The following is an 18073-nucleotide window of genomic DNA, read 5'->3' on the forward strand; positions in this document are numbered from 1 at the left end:
ACTGCAGAGGTGCAAGGAAGATCTTCTTGAGACGATGCAAGTGTTCTGAAACCGGATTGTGCTGGTAGCTGCACAGCTCAATGGATTGACTAAAAATCACTGAACTGTACGTGTAAAATGGGAGAATTTTGTGATAGGCAAATTATACCTCAATAAAGCTGGCTGAAAATTTAATGTTCAAAAAACTAAGATCACAGCATCTCTGGTCCCATCACTTCATGGCAAATAGAAGGGGGGGAAAGTGGAAGCAATGGCAGGTTTTATTTTCCTGGGGTCCAAAATCACTGCAGACGGTGACTGCAGCCATGAAATTAAAAGATGCTTGCTTCTTGGAAGAAAAGCTATGACCAACCTAGACAGCATATTAAAAAGCAGAGACATCACTTTGCTGACAAAGGTCCATCTAGTCAAAACTTTGGTTTTTCCAGTAGTCATGTATGGATGTGAGAGTTGAACCATAACAAAGGCTGAGCACTGAAGAATTAACACTTTCGAACTGTGGTGCTGGAGAAGACTCTTGAGAGTCCCTTGGATAGCACAGAGATCAAACTAGTCCATCCTAAAAGAAATCAATTCTGAATATTCATTAGAAGGACTGATGCTGAAGCTGAAGTTCCAATACTCTGGCCACCTGATGTGAAGAGCCAACTCATTGGAAAAGACCCTGATGCTGGAAAGATTGAAGGTGGGAGGAGAAGGGGGCGACAGAGGATGAGGTGGTTGGATGGCATCACCCACTCAATGGACATGAATCTGAGCAAACTCTGGGAGATGGTGAAGGCCAGGGAAGCCTGGCGTGCCGCAGTCCGTGGGGTCACAGAGAGTCAGACACGACTGAGCCACTGAACAACAACAACAAGGCTGTTTAAAATATTTTACAAAAACAATAATATAGATGGTGATACATGATTATGGCCGCAGTTCATGGAGGTAGAACCCCAAAAGTTCTCAGCTTGGAGAACACAGAGCTACACAACCCAAGTTGCCCTTTGGAGAGGCAGAGACCACCTCCAAGGCTGCGAGTTCCTCCAGGCGGGCAGGGGAAACTCTGGAAACTTTCCTTCCCCAGGACAGGCTCTTTCCTTTGGTCACCTCTTAGGACCCCATGCTAGACATCCTGGAAGGATCTGAAGCCTTCAGTGGCCAAGAGCCCAGGTAAACACCTTGGTCTCATTCTCTTATGAACAAGAGATCAGAAGTGGGCTGGGAGTTCAAACTCAGATTTACATACTGTCAAGGCTGGGAAGATTCTCTGAGATCATCTAGTCCAGTCGTTCTTAACGCTTTTCAAAAAAGTTGATCATATGCCTGCCCTCTTCCCAAAAGAAAATTCTTAGGAGAAACCCAAATAAAGAAACAAATAAATACAGAACGCTATTTGTATTTATCTGTACTGTCGGCTCAGTGAGAAAACAGTTACCAGGCCTTGAGGTTGATGAGCCCATTTTGGTCTGTTAACACTCAGAACTAGGATTATGGTTGACAGTCACCTTTGGTTTAATTCTCTCTCTGGTTTGGTCTGCAGAGCATCAGGGAAACCCTGACTCACACAGATTAGTAGCTACAAATGGGACCAGCTTTTAGCACTTTGCTTTGTGATCTCAGAATATTCTTCCGACGAAGAGAAGGTGGGGGTGGCTCTAACTTGACTCTGAACCAACAAATCAATGTTATGTCGACTTCCAAGAGTTAACAGTAAGAACTCAAAAGTGAGTGAGCATTTTTCATGACCATTTGACATTTTTTTAAACCTGAATTTTTATTTAATGTTCAAGGAATGCCTAAGGCATCTCTAAGGCAGCCTGGGGCTTCAGGGACTAGAGTTCTAGGGTTCCCTTTACAGATAGGGAAACCAAGGCTCGCTCAAAGGAGGAGGCAGACGTGCTTTGGCAAAAATCCAACTTGAGCCCTGAATCAACCTCAGAAAAGATGTGTCTCCCCAATTCACCAAAAAAAAAAAAAAATGGGGGAAGAGAAGGTGCATACGCCCCCTACAAGGGTGGGAAGAGAGACACACTCAGCCTCCACCTGTCTCAGCAGCGCCCATGTCATTCCAGGGCAGCACCAGAAGCTGACATCACACCCCACACCCTGGGTGCAGCTTGAACTGGGCATTGCTCAATGCCAATCCATCTCCCTCTAGGACTGGGCATGGTGTTTCCATCTCCTTAGTAGCCAGGTCCGAAAGGCACACACACACACACACTAAAACAAACACCCCGCAAGCCTGGGGCATGACGACACCACCAACAGTGGCAGACCAAAGGGCCCTCCCAGTTTCACCATCAAGAGCAAGCGCCTGTTCCCCTGCCGCACCCCACCGAAGCTGCCCACACAGGGCAGAGAGGTAGCCTCCCCATGGCGAGGCACCAGGCCATCCTCGAGTCCTGCAGAGAGACAACCAGCCCAGGAGAGTAGCTTGTCTCCCCATGGGGTCCAAGACATTTCCCCAGGAAGCCAGGCCCTGCATGGGAGACCCAAGACTGGGCAACGGCCCCCTCACAGCTTGACAAAGAGGCTCTCATCTTTAATAACGTCAATCTGATTACTCCATGCCTTTCAAAAAGCATCACCAGCCTACTCGCCCCTTGTACAGCTGTGGGTGGATTTTATCATTCCCATTTCTCTGATAAGTAAACAGGCTCCCTGGTAGTTCAATGACCACTCAGTTCAGCCAGAGGTTCTCACTGGCAGGTGCTGGAGGTGGCACTTGAATCCTGCCCAGTGGCCAGCCCGCCCAGGTGAGAAGAAAAGGGAGGAAATCCATGGCCAGCTCTCCTGTGAGCACTAGGACACAGGAGTGGAAGGAAAGATGCTTCTCAGGGCATCCTCCAAGCCCTGGGGGTCAGAGCCACAGTTCCCAACATAGAGTTGCCTATGCCTGGGACAGCAGAGGGCCCTGCTCCCTTCCAAGCCTGAGATGCTACAGACAAACCCCTCTCCTCTTATCAGAAGGCCGATTAGGTAAAACTGTCAGCCAGGTTGCGGGCAGGAGGCAACGTCAACTTCCCAGCTGGGAATCTGGGCTGGGCAGAAATGTGCTAGCCAGTTCAGCAGGCAGTCTGTGCCGCACTCCAGCCAGATCTGGTGGTGGGGTCCATTCAGTGTCCAGTCTTCCAGCCTAAGGTTATCTTTGCTTGTGCAGATAACTCAGTCTTTAGGGCTGAGTTTGTTGGGGGTCCAAAAAAAACATGAGAATTGAGGGTAGGGAGAAGAGAGGTGAAGGAAGGTGTTTCTAAAACTTGTGTCCGGTCTGATGTAGGTCTGGTTATCCAGTCCAGTCAACTGGACATGACAGAGCTGGAGCAAGACAGCGGACCCTGGCCTCAGTGGACAGACCCAAGCACTCTGAAACACTTGATCTTTTTTTAATTTAAGGAAAAATAGAAAGTTAGTGGATTACTTAAGAGTTGTTTCTTTTCACCCATTGACAGAGGGGAGCCCACTTTGTACATCCCTGGGGAAAACACCTAAGTTGGAAGGCAGACTGGCCAGGAGTATCTCACATCCCAGCTTTACCACCTATTAGCCAAGCCACCTTAGGCAAGTCACTTGCATCCGTGCCTCGGTTTTCTTATCTACAAAATGGAGATAAGAATGCACCACACTTTGTGTTGCCATGAGGATTAGGTGACATCACATAAAACACCTACGGTCATTATGTCACCTAGAAAACAATGTGCCTGGTCCAGTGACGGAGCGGAGGTGTCCCCCATGGAACTAGAAAACCGAGTTATCCAAACAGCTTACAGCCTCACCTGCTAGGACCAGTTGGCCGCCCATCCCATATCCCGGCCCCTCCGGAACGCACACATTCCGGGGCCGCCAGAACGGAACGACCCCCGACCCCCGACCCGGGAGTGCGGGGCGGCTGGGCGGGGTCCACTCACCTCCGCTTGTACTCGTCGCGCTCGCGCTTCACCTTGGCGAGCACGTTGTAGAGCGCGCGGATCTCTGGCGTGATGGTGTCGATCTGCACGCCCACGCCGTCGGGGTGCACCCACGACACTCCGGGGCCCTGCACCGTCTCCACGCCGCCGCCGCCCGTGCGCCGCACCTGCGTGTAGCTCCAGATGGTCCCGGGCAGGCGGCCGTAGTACTGCGGGTGCGAGCCGCCGCCGGGGGGCAGGCCGCCCAGGGCCGCGGCTTGGTTGGCGTTGGCGCCGGCCGCCGCGCCGCTGCCCGGCCCGCCGCCGGGCGCCGGCGGCCGCAGCAGCTCCGGCCCGGTCTGCACGGCCTGCTCGCGGGAGAAGGTCTTGTAGCGCAGCCGCCGCTCGCGCTCGCTCTGCTGCTGCTCCAGCTGCTTCTCCAGCAGCCGGTTGCGCCGCTCCAGTTCGTGCACCTTGGCCAGGAAGCAGCGGAAGCGCACGTTGAGCCCCTTGAGGAGGTGGATGTTGGAGCCCAGGTCGTCCCGCAGCGCCGCCGTCACCGGCGACGGCCCGGGCCCGGCCCCGCCGCCGCCGCCACCCCCGCCGGGGCAGCCCCCGGGCCCGCCGCCGCCGCCACCCGGCGGGCAGCCGAAGGCCAAGGCCATCTCCCCGAACAGCAGCGAGTTCACCATGCGCCGGCCGCGCGGCTCAGGGCCCAGGGCCCGCGGCTCCAGGTGCGGCTCCAGCTCCGGGCAGGGCTCCCGGCGCGGCCGGGCCAGGGCGGGCGCGGGATCCAGCGCGGCCGGCCGGGCGGTTCCAGATGCGCGCCAGACGCGGCCTCCGCGGTGACGGCGAGTCGGGCCGCCCCCGGGTGTGGGCGCCGCAGCGAGTGAAGGGACTCGGGCCGCAGTGGAGGCCGCGGCGGCTCGCACCGGGCAGCGAGGGTCGCAAGTCCAGGCGCCGGGGGCTGTCGGAGACGCTGTGGAGGCGCCGCGGCAGCCGCGCTCCGAGGACTCTCCGCGGGCACTGCCCCTCTGCGGCGGGCCCCGCCCACTGCAGACATAGGCCCCGCCCCCGGCCGCGCCCCGCCCCCAGGTATCGCCCCGCCCACCGCGCCTTCCACTGCGGCGCTTCCCGGAGCCGGAGGCCCCGCCCCAGGCCCCGCCCCGCCCACCACTGCGGCGCTCCCGGAGCCGGAGGCCCCGCCCCCAGGCCTCGCCCCGCCCACCGCGCCTTCCACTGCGGCGCTTCCCGGAGCCGGAGGCCCCGCCCAGTTCTGGACCGGACCCCTCCCTCCCCTGCGCCGGGTCCTGTGGCCCGGCCCGGCTCCGATCCTTCGCCCGGGGACACGGCCCACAGAACTGCACCAGGCGGGCGGTCAGGTGGGATCGCCGCAGAGCCAGCCCGGCCTCTTAAAGGGACCGGCGGCCTCGGCAGCGCTCGCTTCCCCCGCCAGGGAGTCTCCTCCCCGCGGTCTTTGCCAAGGAGGCTACCCTTTTCTTCCAGCCACCCCAGCTCCTGCGGTCCCCGATTCCCGCGGAGTGAGGGGGACTTCGGTCTGGAAGGGCTGGGGACCAGAGCATCCGCACCCCACCCCCAGTCTAGCGTGGCGCGGCCTCGCTCGACCTTCCCCGGATGAGGCCGCTCTTGCGCCGGCACGTCGCCCACGCAGTGGACCCAGGAGGGCTCCTCCACAGCTTGCCCCAGCCTCTCGTCCCGAGATCGGCCTGGGCTACGCCGAGCCGGCTGGTCCTCGGGCCCAAAGGTGCCCCCGCGGATGCTGGGGTTCTGCGTGGGGAAACTGAGCTGAGATCCTCCAGCGTGCGACACCTGCATGTTCAGCCTGGGCTGCTACCACTCCCCAGCCCCGAAAGATCACCTGCACACCACCGCACAGGCTGAGAAGCAGCTGGCCCCAGAGTGGGCGTCCATTTCATCAACCGCGTGGGGGGCAGCTTGAGTGCAGAACAGATCTAGAGTGTGGCGCAGACCCAAAGACGCATTCATTCATTCATTCAAATCTGTTTTCAGATTTACCACCCGAAAAAGACAAGTTCTCCAGTCTCCTGGTGTCTCTTAAGGTGTTGGTCGCTCAGTCGTGTCCGACTCTTTGCGACCCCATGGACTGTAGCCTGCCAGGTTCCTCTGTCCATGGGATTCTGCAGGGAAGGATACTGGAATGGGTTTCCCTTCCCTTCTCCAGGGGATCTTCCTGTCCCAGGGATCGAACCTGGTCTCCTGCATTGCAGGCAGATGCTTTACCACTAAGCCACCAGGGAAACCTGGTGTCTCTTAAACCAGTTTGCAAACATTTCTGATTATTTTTTGAATACTGATAATAGTTCCCATTATTGAATGCTAAGTATATATCAGGTGCCATACTTGTTATCCCGATATTACAGAGGTCACTGAGACCAGAAGAGCAGTGACCCACCCCTAAACACACACTCTAACCTGTCTACCCAATGCTGCTGGCCTCTTGTCCATTTCCCCAGTCACTTCTCACCACAAACCTCAGGGGGAAGGTGACCCCCACATTTGAATGCCTGCAGCTGGCACTGTGTGCATTTAACCAGATATGTGGCGTGTTCCACATTCTTTCGGCTGCATTTTTTGAATTGCAATTAAATTTTTGTCTGATTAACTTAGTGTGTTTGTTCCCTCTCTTTGCGTGTAAGCTTGAGGGCAGGTACCCCTTCTCAGAGGGACAAAGGCTTTGTGTTTTCAGCAATAGAAGAGACATAAAGGAGACCCGGTAATGCTCTGGGGTGAGCGTGGCTGTGATGTTAGTTGGCTATTTTTGATTCAGTCACAAGAGCAAACCCTCCCCAGGTTTCCTTCCCTCAACCCCAGTTCCTTGCTCCCTTCCAAAAATAGGGTCACCTTTTCAACACTCCCAGCAGAAACTCACCTGTCTTAAAATCTTTCTCTGCCTCACCCAACCAGATGTGGCCACTGCTCTTCAGTATGTGTTCTCTCCTCTCTTGGTAATTTTCTTGTTTATTTAACCTAAAGAATCAAAGTCCTTTGCCTTACAGCAGGAGTTCACGGATTCCCCAAGGTGGGGTGGGGATTGCTAAGGATAGAATTCTGCAAAGTCCATGACATAGACAAAACTTACATTTTTATTTTCACTAGTGCCTGAATCAGTTCAGTTCAGTCTCTCAGTCATGGCCAACTCTTTCCCTGAATGGTATTTAGTATTTCCCTTGATCATGAATGCAGGCAACAAGAAGTCCCTGTGATATTATTACTAATAGAAATCACAGGTATTTTCACATCACCTTCAGTTTTTATATATCTCAAAGTATCATTTAAGCTACCACACTCTTAAGATCATGTTCAACTCACCACTAAATCTTACTTAATGTATTAATAAACATGTTACTATATCACAAATTTTTTTTAGCATTTTGATAGTTATATTTTAGTAAAATTGTCACTGGTGTCTGAATGCAATATTTTAAAAATTATTATGAGATGGATTCACAGGCTTCCCCAAATGCCCAAAGGGCCTTAACTCACAGAAAGGGTCAAGAAGCCACACCTGGGGAGTAGTTCCCTGCCATCTTTTCTCAGACAGATCTGTCCTGCTAACTGCATTGCCCTGGAATCAGGATGTGAAGCCCTCCTGGAGGGGCCGGGTAGGGTGGGGGTACCTAACTCTGTTCTGGGCCTGGAGAGACCCAAACATTCCAAGATCATTTACTGACCTCCTGCTTCAGCACAGACCTTGCGCTAATTCTGGGGAAAGAGCCGTGAACAATGCAAGGGCTCCAGAAACCCTGGGGGAGCTCGTGGAGACAGACAAGCGCCTCACCCCCAACAGTTGCAAGTCCTTACCTTCCATCAGGTCAAGGATCTTACGCCATTAGTAGGTCAAGTTCAGCACTGTACCTCCATATCCCAACATGATGCTTGGCACATAATAGGTGCTCAACAAAGATTAGTTTAGGTAAACAACTGAATGAGCTGCTGGCCCTGGAAAAAATCCTTGTGAAGTACCTAAGAGGTATTCAATAAGTATCAAGTTTTCACATTTTAATTACATTTCTTTGTCTGATAACTTTATTGAGGCATTTTTTACATATCATGTAATCCACCCATTTCAATGGTTTTTAGTACAGTAACCAAATTGCACAACTACCACTGTAAATCAGTTTAGATGTCATCTCTCCCAGTAAGATCTCTCGTGCAGTTTACTGTTACTGCTTCCACCTCCTGCCCCAGGCAACCACTAATTGTCTTTCCATGTCTATAGATTTGCCTTTTATGGACATTTCCTGTAAATGGAATCATACAATGTGTGATCCCTCGCACCTGGCTTCTTTCACCAAGTATCATGTTTTTCAAATTCACATTATAGCATCAGTAGGACCTTCCTTTCTATTGCCAACCTCTTCTCAAATTTGGTCGTTTGAATTTTCCATTACCTTATTTACTTTTCTGCACATCAGCTTCTCATCTGGAAATGGTACTAATAAAAATATCAACCCCGGGGACTTTCCTGGTGGTCCAGAGGTTAAGACTTCGCCTTCCAATGCAGGAGGTGCAGGTTCAATCCCTGGTAAGTTTGTGTGCCTTGGGCCACAAAAACAAAACATAAAGTGAACAATATTATAACAAAAATTCAATAAAGACTTAAAAAAAAAAAAAGAATATCTACCTGGGAGGGTGGTTAAGGGTTAAATGACTTAGTGCATATAAAGTCAGCATGTATTAAATGCTCAGCAAAATGTTAGCTATTATCACCATTATTTCTTTTTCATTCTTTTTGCTTATGCCAGTGTGAAAAGCCCATAAACGTCTCAAGAAGCAGGGCTTAAAATAAGCCTCTCCCATGGTCCCACACCCAGTGGCCCTCCCCGTCATCTGAGCCCAGCTCTGCTGCCAGGAAGAATGAACTGCCCTCTCCCTTGCGTCCCCCATTCCCACCCCCAGGCTGCAGTTTCTAGAACATTCCCATCAGGTGTCTTCATAACGAGATGAAAGACAGCATTAAAACATGACGGCACAGAGGAAAGGGAGTGGTTATTAGTCCCACATGATGCTCCAGGTGAAAATTAATCCTTTAAAAGGCACAGGCAGATTCTTGAGAAGGCCCATCTCTCCTCCCCCCAAACAATAATGATAATAACAACAGCAAAAAAAAAAAAAAAAAGAGCTGGCAGAAACGGTGACTCTCACCCATCCCAGCAGCGACGGCACGCTGCCCAGCCTCGTCCCTCCTGGGCACCTCCAGGCTTACAGGCGGCTTAAGCTACCTGTTGGCTCAACAATTATTCTGGGTGGGTTTGCCTTCCTCGAAAAGGGCGTGGGTTTCACCGACGTCAGGGCGCCAGAGTGTCCCACTGGCTGCCCAGACAGCCTTCTTCTTGGTCAGCAGAACCCTGGTTGCTTCTAGTACCTTCTCAGGGCCTCTCTCATGCAGGCCAGCTGGGCGGTATGGCAGTGTGGTTATGAGCAGGGGGTGCAGGGCCAGGCTCTATCAATTTACTGTGTGGCTGTGGACAAGTTACTCACCTGCTCTGTGCCTCAGTTTCTCCCTCTGTAAAATGAGATGGTAGTAGTTTATGGGGTTACTGCGAGAATGAAACAAGTCCACAGAGCTGAGAGCAGTGCCTGGCATGTTTTAAGTGCCAGTTATCGTGAATCAACATTCCTCAACCCCCTGCCAGGCACCGTTTTGGTGGGGGGAGTCTTGGGACAGGAAGTAAAGGCTGAGAGTTGCAGAAGCCTAACCAGGGCCATGCTGGGTCATTCTAGGGGGGAGCCACAAATTTGGACAGGCCCTTACTTTTAGGCCTTCTTACGTCATTTCCAAATGACTGCATCTGTTAAACATCTTCTTTACATGCGTGCCAAGCTGCTTCATTTGTGTCCTATTCTTTACAACCACGCGGACTGTAGCCTGCCAGGCTCCTCCATCCATGGGGATTCTCCAGGCAAGAATACTGGAGTGCGTACCGTGCCCTCCTCCAGGGGATCTTCCTGACCCAGGGGCCAAGCTCATATCTCTATGTCTCCCGTGTTGGCAGGTGGATTCTTTACGACCTGGGAAGCCCAATATCTTCTTTACCCCGACTCGATCACTAAACCTCTGCATGTTAAAGACCCTTCTTACAGGGAGCCTGAGGCTTAGAGGGTGAAGAGCCTGTCCCAAAACACACAATTCACAGCACAGTTGAACTCTGAACCCAACTTTGAACTCCAAGTCCCATCCATTCTGCTCCAGCTCAAGCCTCTTCCTCGACCACCCACAGATGGAACATTCAGACATTGATCTGAGAAGTGAGCCCTTGAAGTGATTTCTACCATCCTGTTCCATGGTGTTGGCCTTAAAGTGAGTAGAACCGGGCATGGAGAAGCGACGGGCAGGGGCATTGTCAGATGAGCCCAGAGCTGCCATGAGAAGCAACACCGTGCCCTCCCGCCTCTGGGTCTTTACACATGCTGGTCCCACCTCCACGGACACGGGTCCCCTTCTCGCTGGCTAGCTCTCACTTATCCTCCAGATCCTGACCTTAGCAGCACTTCTTCGTTTGCTGTCTTGTTTTGACTTTGCATTAAGGGATGATGTACATTCAACAAATATGTGTACAGCTCGATGAATTTCTACACATGCACACCCCAGAGTACTCCACACCCAGCTCGTTTCCCACAAACAGAAATCTCCCTGGTGACCCCTTCCAGTGACACCTCCCAAAGGTGACTGGGCTCTGATGTTTCTCGCCGTGGATTCCTTTCTAGCCTCATGGACAACAGAATCGGACAGTACCTTTTTTTACTTCTTTCGCTCAGTCTTATCTGTAGGAGATCCATCCGCGTAGTTGAGTGTGGCAGCACTTTGTTCTTCTTTGCTGGGTCATATCACGTGCAATGAACATGTCACAATGTATTTGTCCGTTCTACCATGGATGGACATTTGGGTGTTTTCTAGTTTGGGGCTATTTGAAGTCAAGCTGCTAAGAGCCTTCTCATCTCTGTCTTTAGGGGAACATAAGCATTTGTTCTTCCTGAGTAGAAACTGAGGGATAGGATTGCTGTGTGGCAGGGTTTGTGTATATTTAAAGTTAGTAGATATAGTCAGATAGTTTTCCAAGTTGGCCATATAAATGTGTACCCCCAGCAGCATACAAGAGTTCAGTTCAGTTCAGTCGCTCAGTCGTGTCCGACTCTTTGCGACCCCATGAATCACAGCACGCCGGGCCTCCCTGTCCATCACCAGCTCCCAGAGTTTACCCAAACCCATGTCCATTGAGTCGGTGATGCCATCCAACCATCTCATCCTCTGTCATCCCCTTCTCCTCTGGCCTTCAATCTTTCCCAACATCTATGAGAGTTCAGATTGCTCCAAATCCCAGATGATTGTATTGTTGTTTGGTCACTAAGCTGTGTCCAACTCTTTGCAACCCCGTGGACTGTAGCTCGCCAGGCTCCTCCATCCATGGGATTTCCCAGACAGGGATACTGGAGTGGGTTGCCATTTCCTTCTCCAAGGGATCTTCCCGACACAGAGACTGAACCCCATCTCCTGGGTCTTCTGCATTGGCAGGTGGATTCTTTACGCTGAGCCGCCAGTTGCCCTTATTCAGTCGCTAAGTCGTGTCTGCCTCTTTGTGACCCCATGAACTGCAGCACGCCAGGCTTCCTTGTCCTTCACTATCTCCCAGGGTTTGCTCAAACTCACGTCCATTGTGTCGATCATGCCATCCAACCATCCCATCCTCCGTCACCCCCTCCTCCTCCTCCCCTCAATCTTTCCCAACATCAGGGTCTTTTCCAATGAGTCATTGGCACTTCAGCTTCAGCACCAGTCCTTCCAATGTATAATCAGGGTTGACCAGGGAAGTCCAATATTTAGTATAGTCAGAGATAAACAACTATGATTTACTGTATAACATAGGGAACTATATTCAATATCTTGTAGTAACCTATAATAGAAAATAATCTGAAAAAATATATCAAAAAATCACTTTTCTGTATAGCTGAAACTAACACAATCTTGCAAATCAACTCTACTTCCATAAACCTATTTAGCATAATCAGTGTTTTTTTATTGGAAGGGTAACACTTCCCCTAGAACCACTCTGCACCCTCGAAACCAGGGTAGGTAGGGACCTCTTGTTGCTCTTCCCCATTGTAGATTCATTTGTCCATAGCATTCCTACTAATTCCTTGTCTCCCACATGTCAGGAAGTGAGGGCTCCTTAAGGGAGGGAAGGAGACCGTCTATCTCCTTGGAAGCGAGAAGCCAGGCCCTGTCGCCCCAGCCCCAGGCCACTCGCCCTCTGCCAGTGCAGCCGGAAGTCCAGCCCCGAGGAGGCAGGGCCTCTCTCTTTGATGTGCCCGAATCAATTTCAAGCCCAGAGCTTCATGAGATGGCTCCTTGCTGGACGTGTGCCGCAGGACCCTCTGAGCCGCAGTGTCTCTGTCTGCAAAACAGCTCTGAGGCCTCTGCCCCTCAGGGCTCTGCTGCGGGTCGTGCATGCTCATCCTGTCTGACTCTGCAATGCTACGGACTGTAACCCACCAGGCTCCTCCATCCACGGGAATTTTCCAAACGAGGCTTTTGAACTGGGTTGCCATTTCCTCCTCCAGGGGATCTTTTGAATCCAGGGATCGAACCCCCGTCTCCTGCAGCTCCTGCATTGCAGGTAGAGTCTTTACCCACCGAGCCATTTGGGGGAGCCCCATGAGGTTGTGGTTGGGGCTAAATGAAACACATAATAACGTTCCTGGAAGGGAGACTGACAGAGGCGGGTGGCTCTTTGCAGTCACTCGAAAGCCTGTAGCCCTCTCTCAGAGATGACCTCCGAGGCTTCCTTGTCCTCATTGTCAGAAAGCTCTACAAAGTGTCCGGCTCCACGATGCAACACACCCATCTCTGCCCGAAGAGATAGGCCTCTGACCCCAAGAACCAACAGGTACTTCTCTCTGCTCCATGCCCTGCATTTTGCTCATTCTTCATATTGTCCTTCTCAGATCTGTCCCAGTAGAAATAGTCTATGGGCCAGGCATCATTTCACGTGGATCACCTCATTCTCTCCAAACCTCATCAGTCTGGGGGAAGACTCATTCCCCTTTTATAGATGGAGAAACTGAGGCTTGGAGAGGAGAAGCTAGATTCTTTCCCCATTCCAGAGCCTGGCGATCTTAGATCTGAAACCTTAAACCAGATCCTGCCTGGATACTGCAATGTCCACACCAACCTCAGGATGAGCAAGGACGCTGCAGCTGCAGGGTGTGTGGGTGGTTTCCAGGGAGACCCTGGGATTTCCAGAAGCAAGGTGGGGCAGGACAGGGGCATCTTCACCCAGTGGGGACCCTCCTGTCTTCTCCACTGGCTTGCTTTGCTCCCATTAAGAGATGAGCTGTGTAAATTCCCACATACCCCACCTCCGATTTCTGGTTTGCAAACAGCTTTTCGCTTGCCAGGGAAAGCGCTCAGAGGAAGGCAGGCAGGTCCTCTGTGGCCTCGTGGTCCTGTTTGTGCTGAAACAGACGTCCCAGTCGTGGGGCCGCCTCGTGGGAGGCGACTACCAGCAAGGAGTGAGTCAAAGCCCTTCTTCCTGGAGGCCTGCCCCTTCCAGGGCCATGAAAAGGAGGAATGCGTCTGAACTCATCCCAGACCCTGATGACAGGACCGGCTCCCTAATTGTCCTGAAAGCAAGTTTGAAATGACTCGCTGCAGAAGTCACCATGTCAGCCTTGGTGACTTCCCCCATGGCTATTCTGTAACTGCAGAGACTTCAGCCAGCCAGAGGATTCCTTGGTCCAAACCTGCCCTGCACCTTCCAGCCTAGCTCAGATGAGAGGCGTCACCTCCGTGTCCAGCAACTGGGGATCGACTGCTTAAGTCATGACATGTCCATAAGAAGTCATACTCAAGCAATCCTGGGGATAACACACACATCTTTATTGGCACGAAAGAGGTCCTCCACTTATCACTGAAGGGAAAAGGCACCACTGTAAAACCATATCGTTTATACATGGGATCTAAAAACTAAAACAAACTAGTGAATATAGCAAAAAATAAACAGATTCACAGATACAGAGAACAAAGTAGTGGTTACCAGAGGGAGAAAGAAGAGAGGAGGGACAAAACGCAGGTGGGGAGTCATAGGTACAGACTATTAAGTATGTAAGGATGCATTGTACAGCCAGGGAGCATAGCCAATACTGTGTAGGAACCATAAACTTTAAAAATTGTGAATCACTATGTTGTACATCTGTAGCTTATGTAATACTGTACATCAACTATACTTCAATTAAAAATGAATAAAACTATAAAATCCCACTTTTAAAATATTCATCTTTGGTCTGTGGCTCTGTCTATATGTATACACCTAGAAAAAAAATCTGTAAGGACATCCCAGAGGTCAGCTGATGGTTTTTGTTTTTTATACACCTTTCAATGTTTTCTGAATGATAGCATGTATGTATATATAAAGAACTAAAGAGCCTCTTGATGAAAGTTAAAGAGGAGAGTGAAAAAGTTGGCTTAAAATTCAACATTCAGAAAACTAAGATCATGACATCTGGTCCCATCACTTCATGGCAAATAGATGGAGAAACAATAGAAATAGTGACAGACTTTATTTTTGGAGGGCTCCAAAATAACTGCAGATGGTGACTGCAACCATGAAATTAAGACACTTGCTCCTTGGAAGAAAAGTTATGACCAACCTAGACAGTATATTAAAAACCAGAGACATTACTTTGCCAACAAAGGTCTGTCTAGTCAAGGCTATGGTTTTTCCAGTGGTCATGTATGGATGTGAGAGTTGGACGATAAAGAAAGCTGAGGGTCAAAGAATTGATGCTTTTGAACTGTGGTGTTGGGAAAGACTCTTGAGAGTCCCTTGGACAGCAAGGAGATCAAATCAGTCCATTCTAAAGGAAATCAGTCCTGAATATTCATTGGAGGGACTGATGCTGTAGCTGAAACTCCAGTATTTTGGCCACCTGATGCAAAGAACTGACTCATTTGAAAAGACCCTGATGCTAGGAAAGATTGAAGGCAGGAAAAGGGGAGGACAGAGGATGAGATGGTTGGATGGCATCACTGACTCAATGAACATGAGTTTGAGTAAACTCCGGGAGTTAGTGATGGTCAGGGAAGCTTGGCGTGCTGCAGTCCATGGGATCACCAAGAGTTGGACACGACTGAGTGACTGAACTGAACTGAACTGAACTGATATATATATATATACACATATGTAACACATATAAAAACAGTTGCAAGTCACAGTGGTAAAAACAACACCATTATCTCATCTAAACCTCACGTCATTTGACAAACCCAGTCAAATTCTACCTGCATTTTAAAATGAGCCCTTATTACATTTAAAAGGGGGAGTCTCAGGTGGTGCATAGTGGTAAAGAAACTGCTTGCCAGTGCAGGAGACATAAGAGACAGGGGTTCGATCGCTAGGTTGGGAAGATCCCTCGGAGAAGGAAATGGCAATCCACTGCAATATCCTTGCCTGAAAAATCGCATGGACAGAGGAGCCTGGCAGGCTACAGGCAACAGGGTCACAAAGAGTTGACCATGACTTAGCACAGCACACACTTTTAAAAGGAGAAAAATAGAGAAGCTATTTTCACTTTGGGGAAAAAAAAACAACATAATTGTGTAAAATAAAAAGCACTGGGCCAAGTGGGAGATCTAAAGATGCATGGGATGTGGCCTTTGACTTCAAGAACTTCCCAGCCCCAAGTCCTTGAATAACTAGACATGAGTTTACCTCTAGTAAGTGGGACTAAGAGAGGCAGCTGGCATAGTGTTATAAGGACATGAAGGAGAACATGTAGCTTTAGGGACGAGGAAGCAATTTATTGAGCACCTACTATGTGCCTTCGGCCAAGAGCATCTTCTATTTCAGGCTCACAACAGCCCTTTAGATGGGCGCAACTTCCGCCATTGTGCTCATGAGAATATCCAGGCTTACGAGGCTCTGGGATTTTCCCAGAACTGTGAAGCTAGCAGTAGGGCAGGTGGGAACCTGAAATTCTGTTTCCAAAGTTAATGCCTGCTCTCCCTGTCCTCACACTCCCACCATCCCCAGGGGACTGGGGCGCGGATGATCAGGACAGAGCAGCGTCTGAGGGATACTGCAACAGCAGAAGAGGCGACAGAAAGCAATTCTCTCTCCAGGTCTCCGCTGTCTCACCTTTAAATTGTGAGGTAATATACTTCATAGGGCTGGTGTGGGGGTCAAAAGAAAAGCCCAGCATATTGCGAGGTAGAGACACCAGAGACAGTCATGCACATAAAGCGTCTGGAACACATGGCTGATGCATACTGAGTGCTCGGTCAGAGGCCGCAGTGGACTCTGGAGTCAGCTTGCCTGGGTTTGCGTCCCTTCTCTGCCGCTTACCGTGTGATAGTTGGGCAAGTTACTAATGGTGTCTGTGCCTTACTTTCTTCATTTATAAAATAGGGTCCCAACCTCAGGCTTTTGTTAGGACAATTAAGGAAGGGACGGTGTATAAGGGATTCAGACCAATGTCTGGCACGTGGTAGGTGCTTAATGAATGGTCAGTATGGTTATTCATATTATTTTGCACTGCAAAGACTCTGAAGCCAACAGAGCCTAATCCTTGCTGGTGAGGGTTTTAAAGGACCGCCCCCTCCCCGCCCCCGCGCCTTGAAATGTAAACATCCCTGGGAGGAACAGTAACACCACTGGTTTCTGTCTGCCAACCTTTGGAAAGATGAAGGTGACGGTGTCATAAGTAACAATGAGAGATGGAGACCCAGGGGTCAGAGGGGCCTCAGAGGGAAGGGAAAGAGCCTCTTCCAGAAGAGCCTAAACCGGGAGGAAAGGTCACTTCGGACATAACCCTGACGCTTAGCTCCTCACCCAGCCCAATGCTAGTAGCTCAAGATGAGGCAGAAAATGGTGATTAGTTGTAGCTCACCTGGCTGACTGGTTGTTATGGATCAGGTGCTTACCGGCCTCCACTTCATTCCCACAGGCGATCATTTGACCCTCATGCGATGCTATGAGCACATGCCCACATCCCCATTTCACAGATGAGGAAACGGAGGCCCAGGAATCTCAACTGACTTGCGAACGTCACACAGCAAATATGTGGTCCAGCCAGGACTGTCCCTGTGACTCGCACGCCCCTGATTCAGCAGATGGACAGACCCCCCCTTTACTCCCTGGTTGCCCACCTCCCATGCAGCTGAGAAAAGCCTCTGCCACTGGGTTGGGATCCATCCTCAGGACCTTCTGGCCTCCTTTGGAGACGACCACCGAGGTTGTCTGGGGGAAAGAGCTTGTCTGGCCGGTGGTCAGGAGTCCCAGGCCTCAGCCCTCCTCTGGGGGTCCCATTCGAGGTCAGCCACCATCCTCACCTGTCAGGGGAAAGTCAGACCCCCCGGCTCACAGGCAGGGTTGACGTCTAGTTTGGAGGAGGCTTTGGGGAGACACAGTTCACCCCCTGCGACCTGGACTTTGGTCCCCCGACCTGGAGTCCAGGCCTGCCTCCCGGGGCCGGCCATGCCACGGCTCAGATGAGAGGCTGGCGAGCGGCTGGCGAGGTAACCCTCGAGCGGCAGAGCTGTGGGGCCCAGGTGACCCCGTCTGCGTCCTGCTGCTCGCTCAAGCGCGAGTCACCCCTCTCAGAGCCTCAGGCTTCCCAGCTAAAAAATGGTGGTGGGGGGCTCGGAGGAGACAGTCTCGCGGGACCGTTCAGCTGCCCCCAGACTCGGTAATCTAGGCTAGAGTTCTCTTCCTTCTTGGTGTTTCCAAAGGAACAGGAAGACACAGTCCTTACCCTCAAGGAATTCGAGTGGGGCGGCGGGACAGTCACCTCCCAGCCCCATTCAAATCCCAGCGCCACGTGTTACCAAGTCCAAGCTGGCACTGCCCACCACACGGCAAACCGGTAAACCGAGAGACGAGTCATGGGGCAAGGAGTAGCGACTTTATTCAGGAAGCCAGCAGACCGAGAAGGTGGTAGACTCGGCCCCAGAGAACCATCTTGCCCGAGTCAGAATTCAGGCCTACTTTATGTAAAAGGAATGGGAGTAAAGTCAAAGATTTCCTGGTCCCGGTCAGCCGCCAGAGTCATTCACAGATGGGCCTGGTCAAACGCTCTCTGTGAGCTAAACAAAGGTATTTTAGCTTAATGTCATTACCTGGGAGGCAGGGTTCCCAGAGACGGGCCATTATGTATAATTTAAGCTT

General features: G+C 51.2%; 1 protein-coding gene across 3 annotated transcripts in view; it reads right to left on the bottom strand.

Moving 5' to 3' along the window:
• IFFO2 (intermediate filament family orphan 2) overlaps nt 1–4717 on the bottom strand; it is a 47046-nt gene extending 42329 nt beyond the window's left edge. For 2 of the 3 annotated variants that reach the window (XM_065927487.1, XM_065927486.1), the window contains exon 1: nt 3891–4717. In XM_065927487.1, coding sequence (XP_065783559.1) covers nt 3891–4561 — 671 coding nt within the window. In that variant the 5' untranslated portion in view covers nt 4562–4717. The remainder of the gene's footprint in view (nt 1–3890) is intronic. The other variant, XM_065927485.1, reaches the window with a different exon arrangement.
• Nucleotides 4718–18073: the final 13356 nt, after the last annotated feature.

Source organism: Muntiacus reevesi, chromosome 3 (genome assembly GCF_963930625.1).
Source record: "Muntiacus reevesi chromosome 3, mMunRee1.1, whole genome shotgun sequence".
In the NCBI taxonomy this organism is placed as follows: domain Eukaryota; kingdom Metazoa; phylum Chordata; class Mammalia; order Artiodactyla; family Cervidae; genus Muntiacus; species Muntiacus reevesi.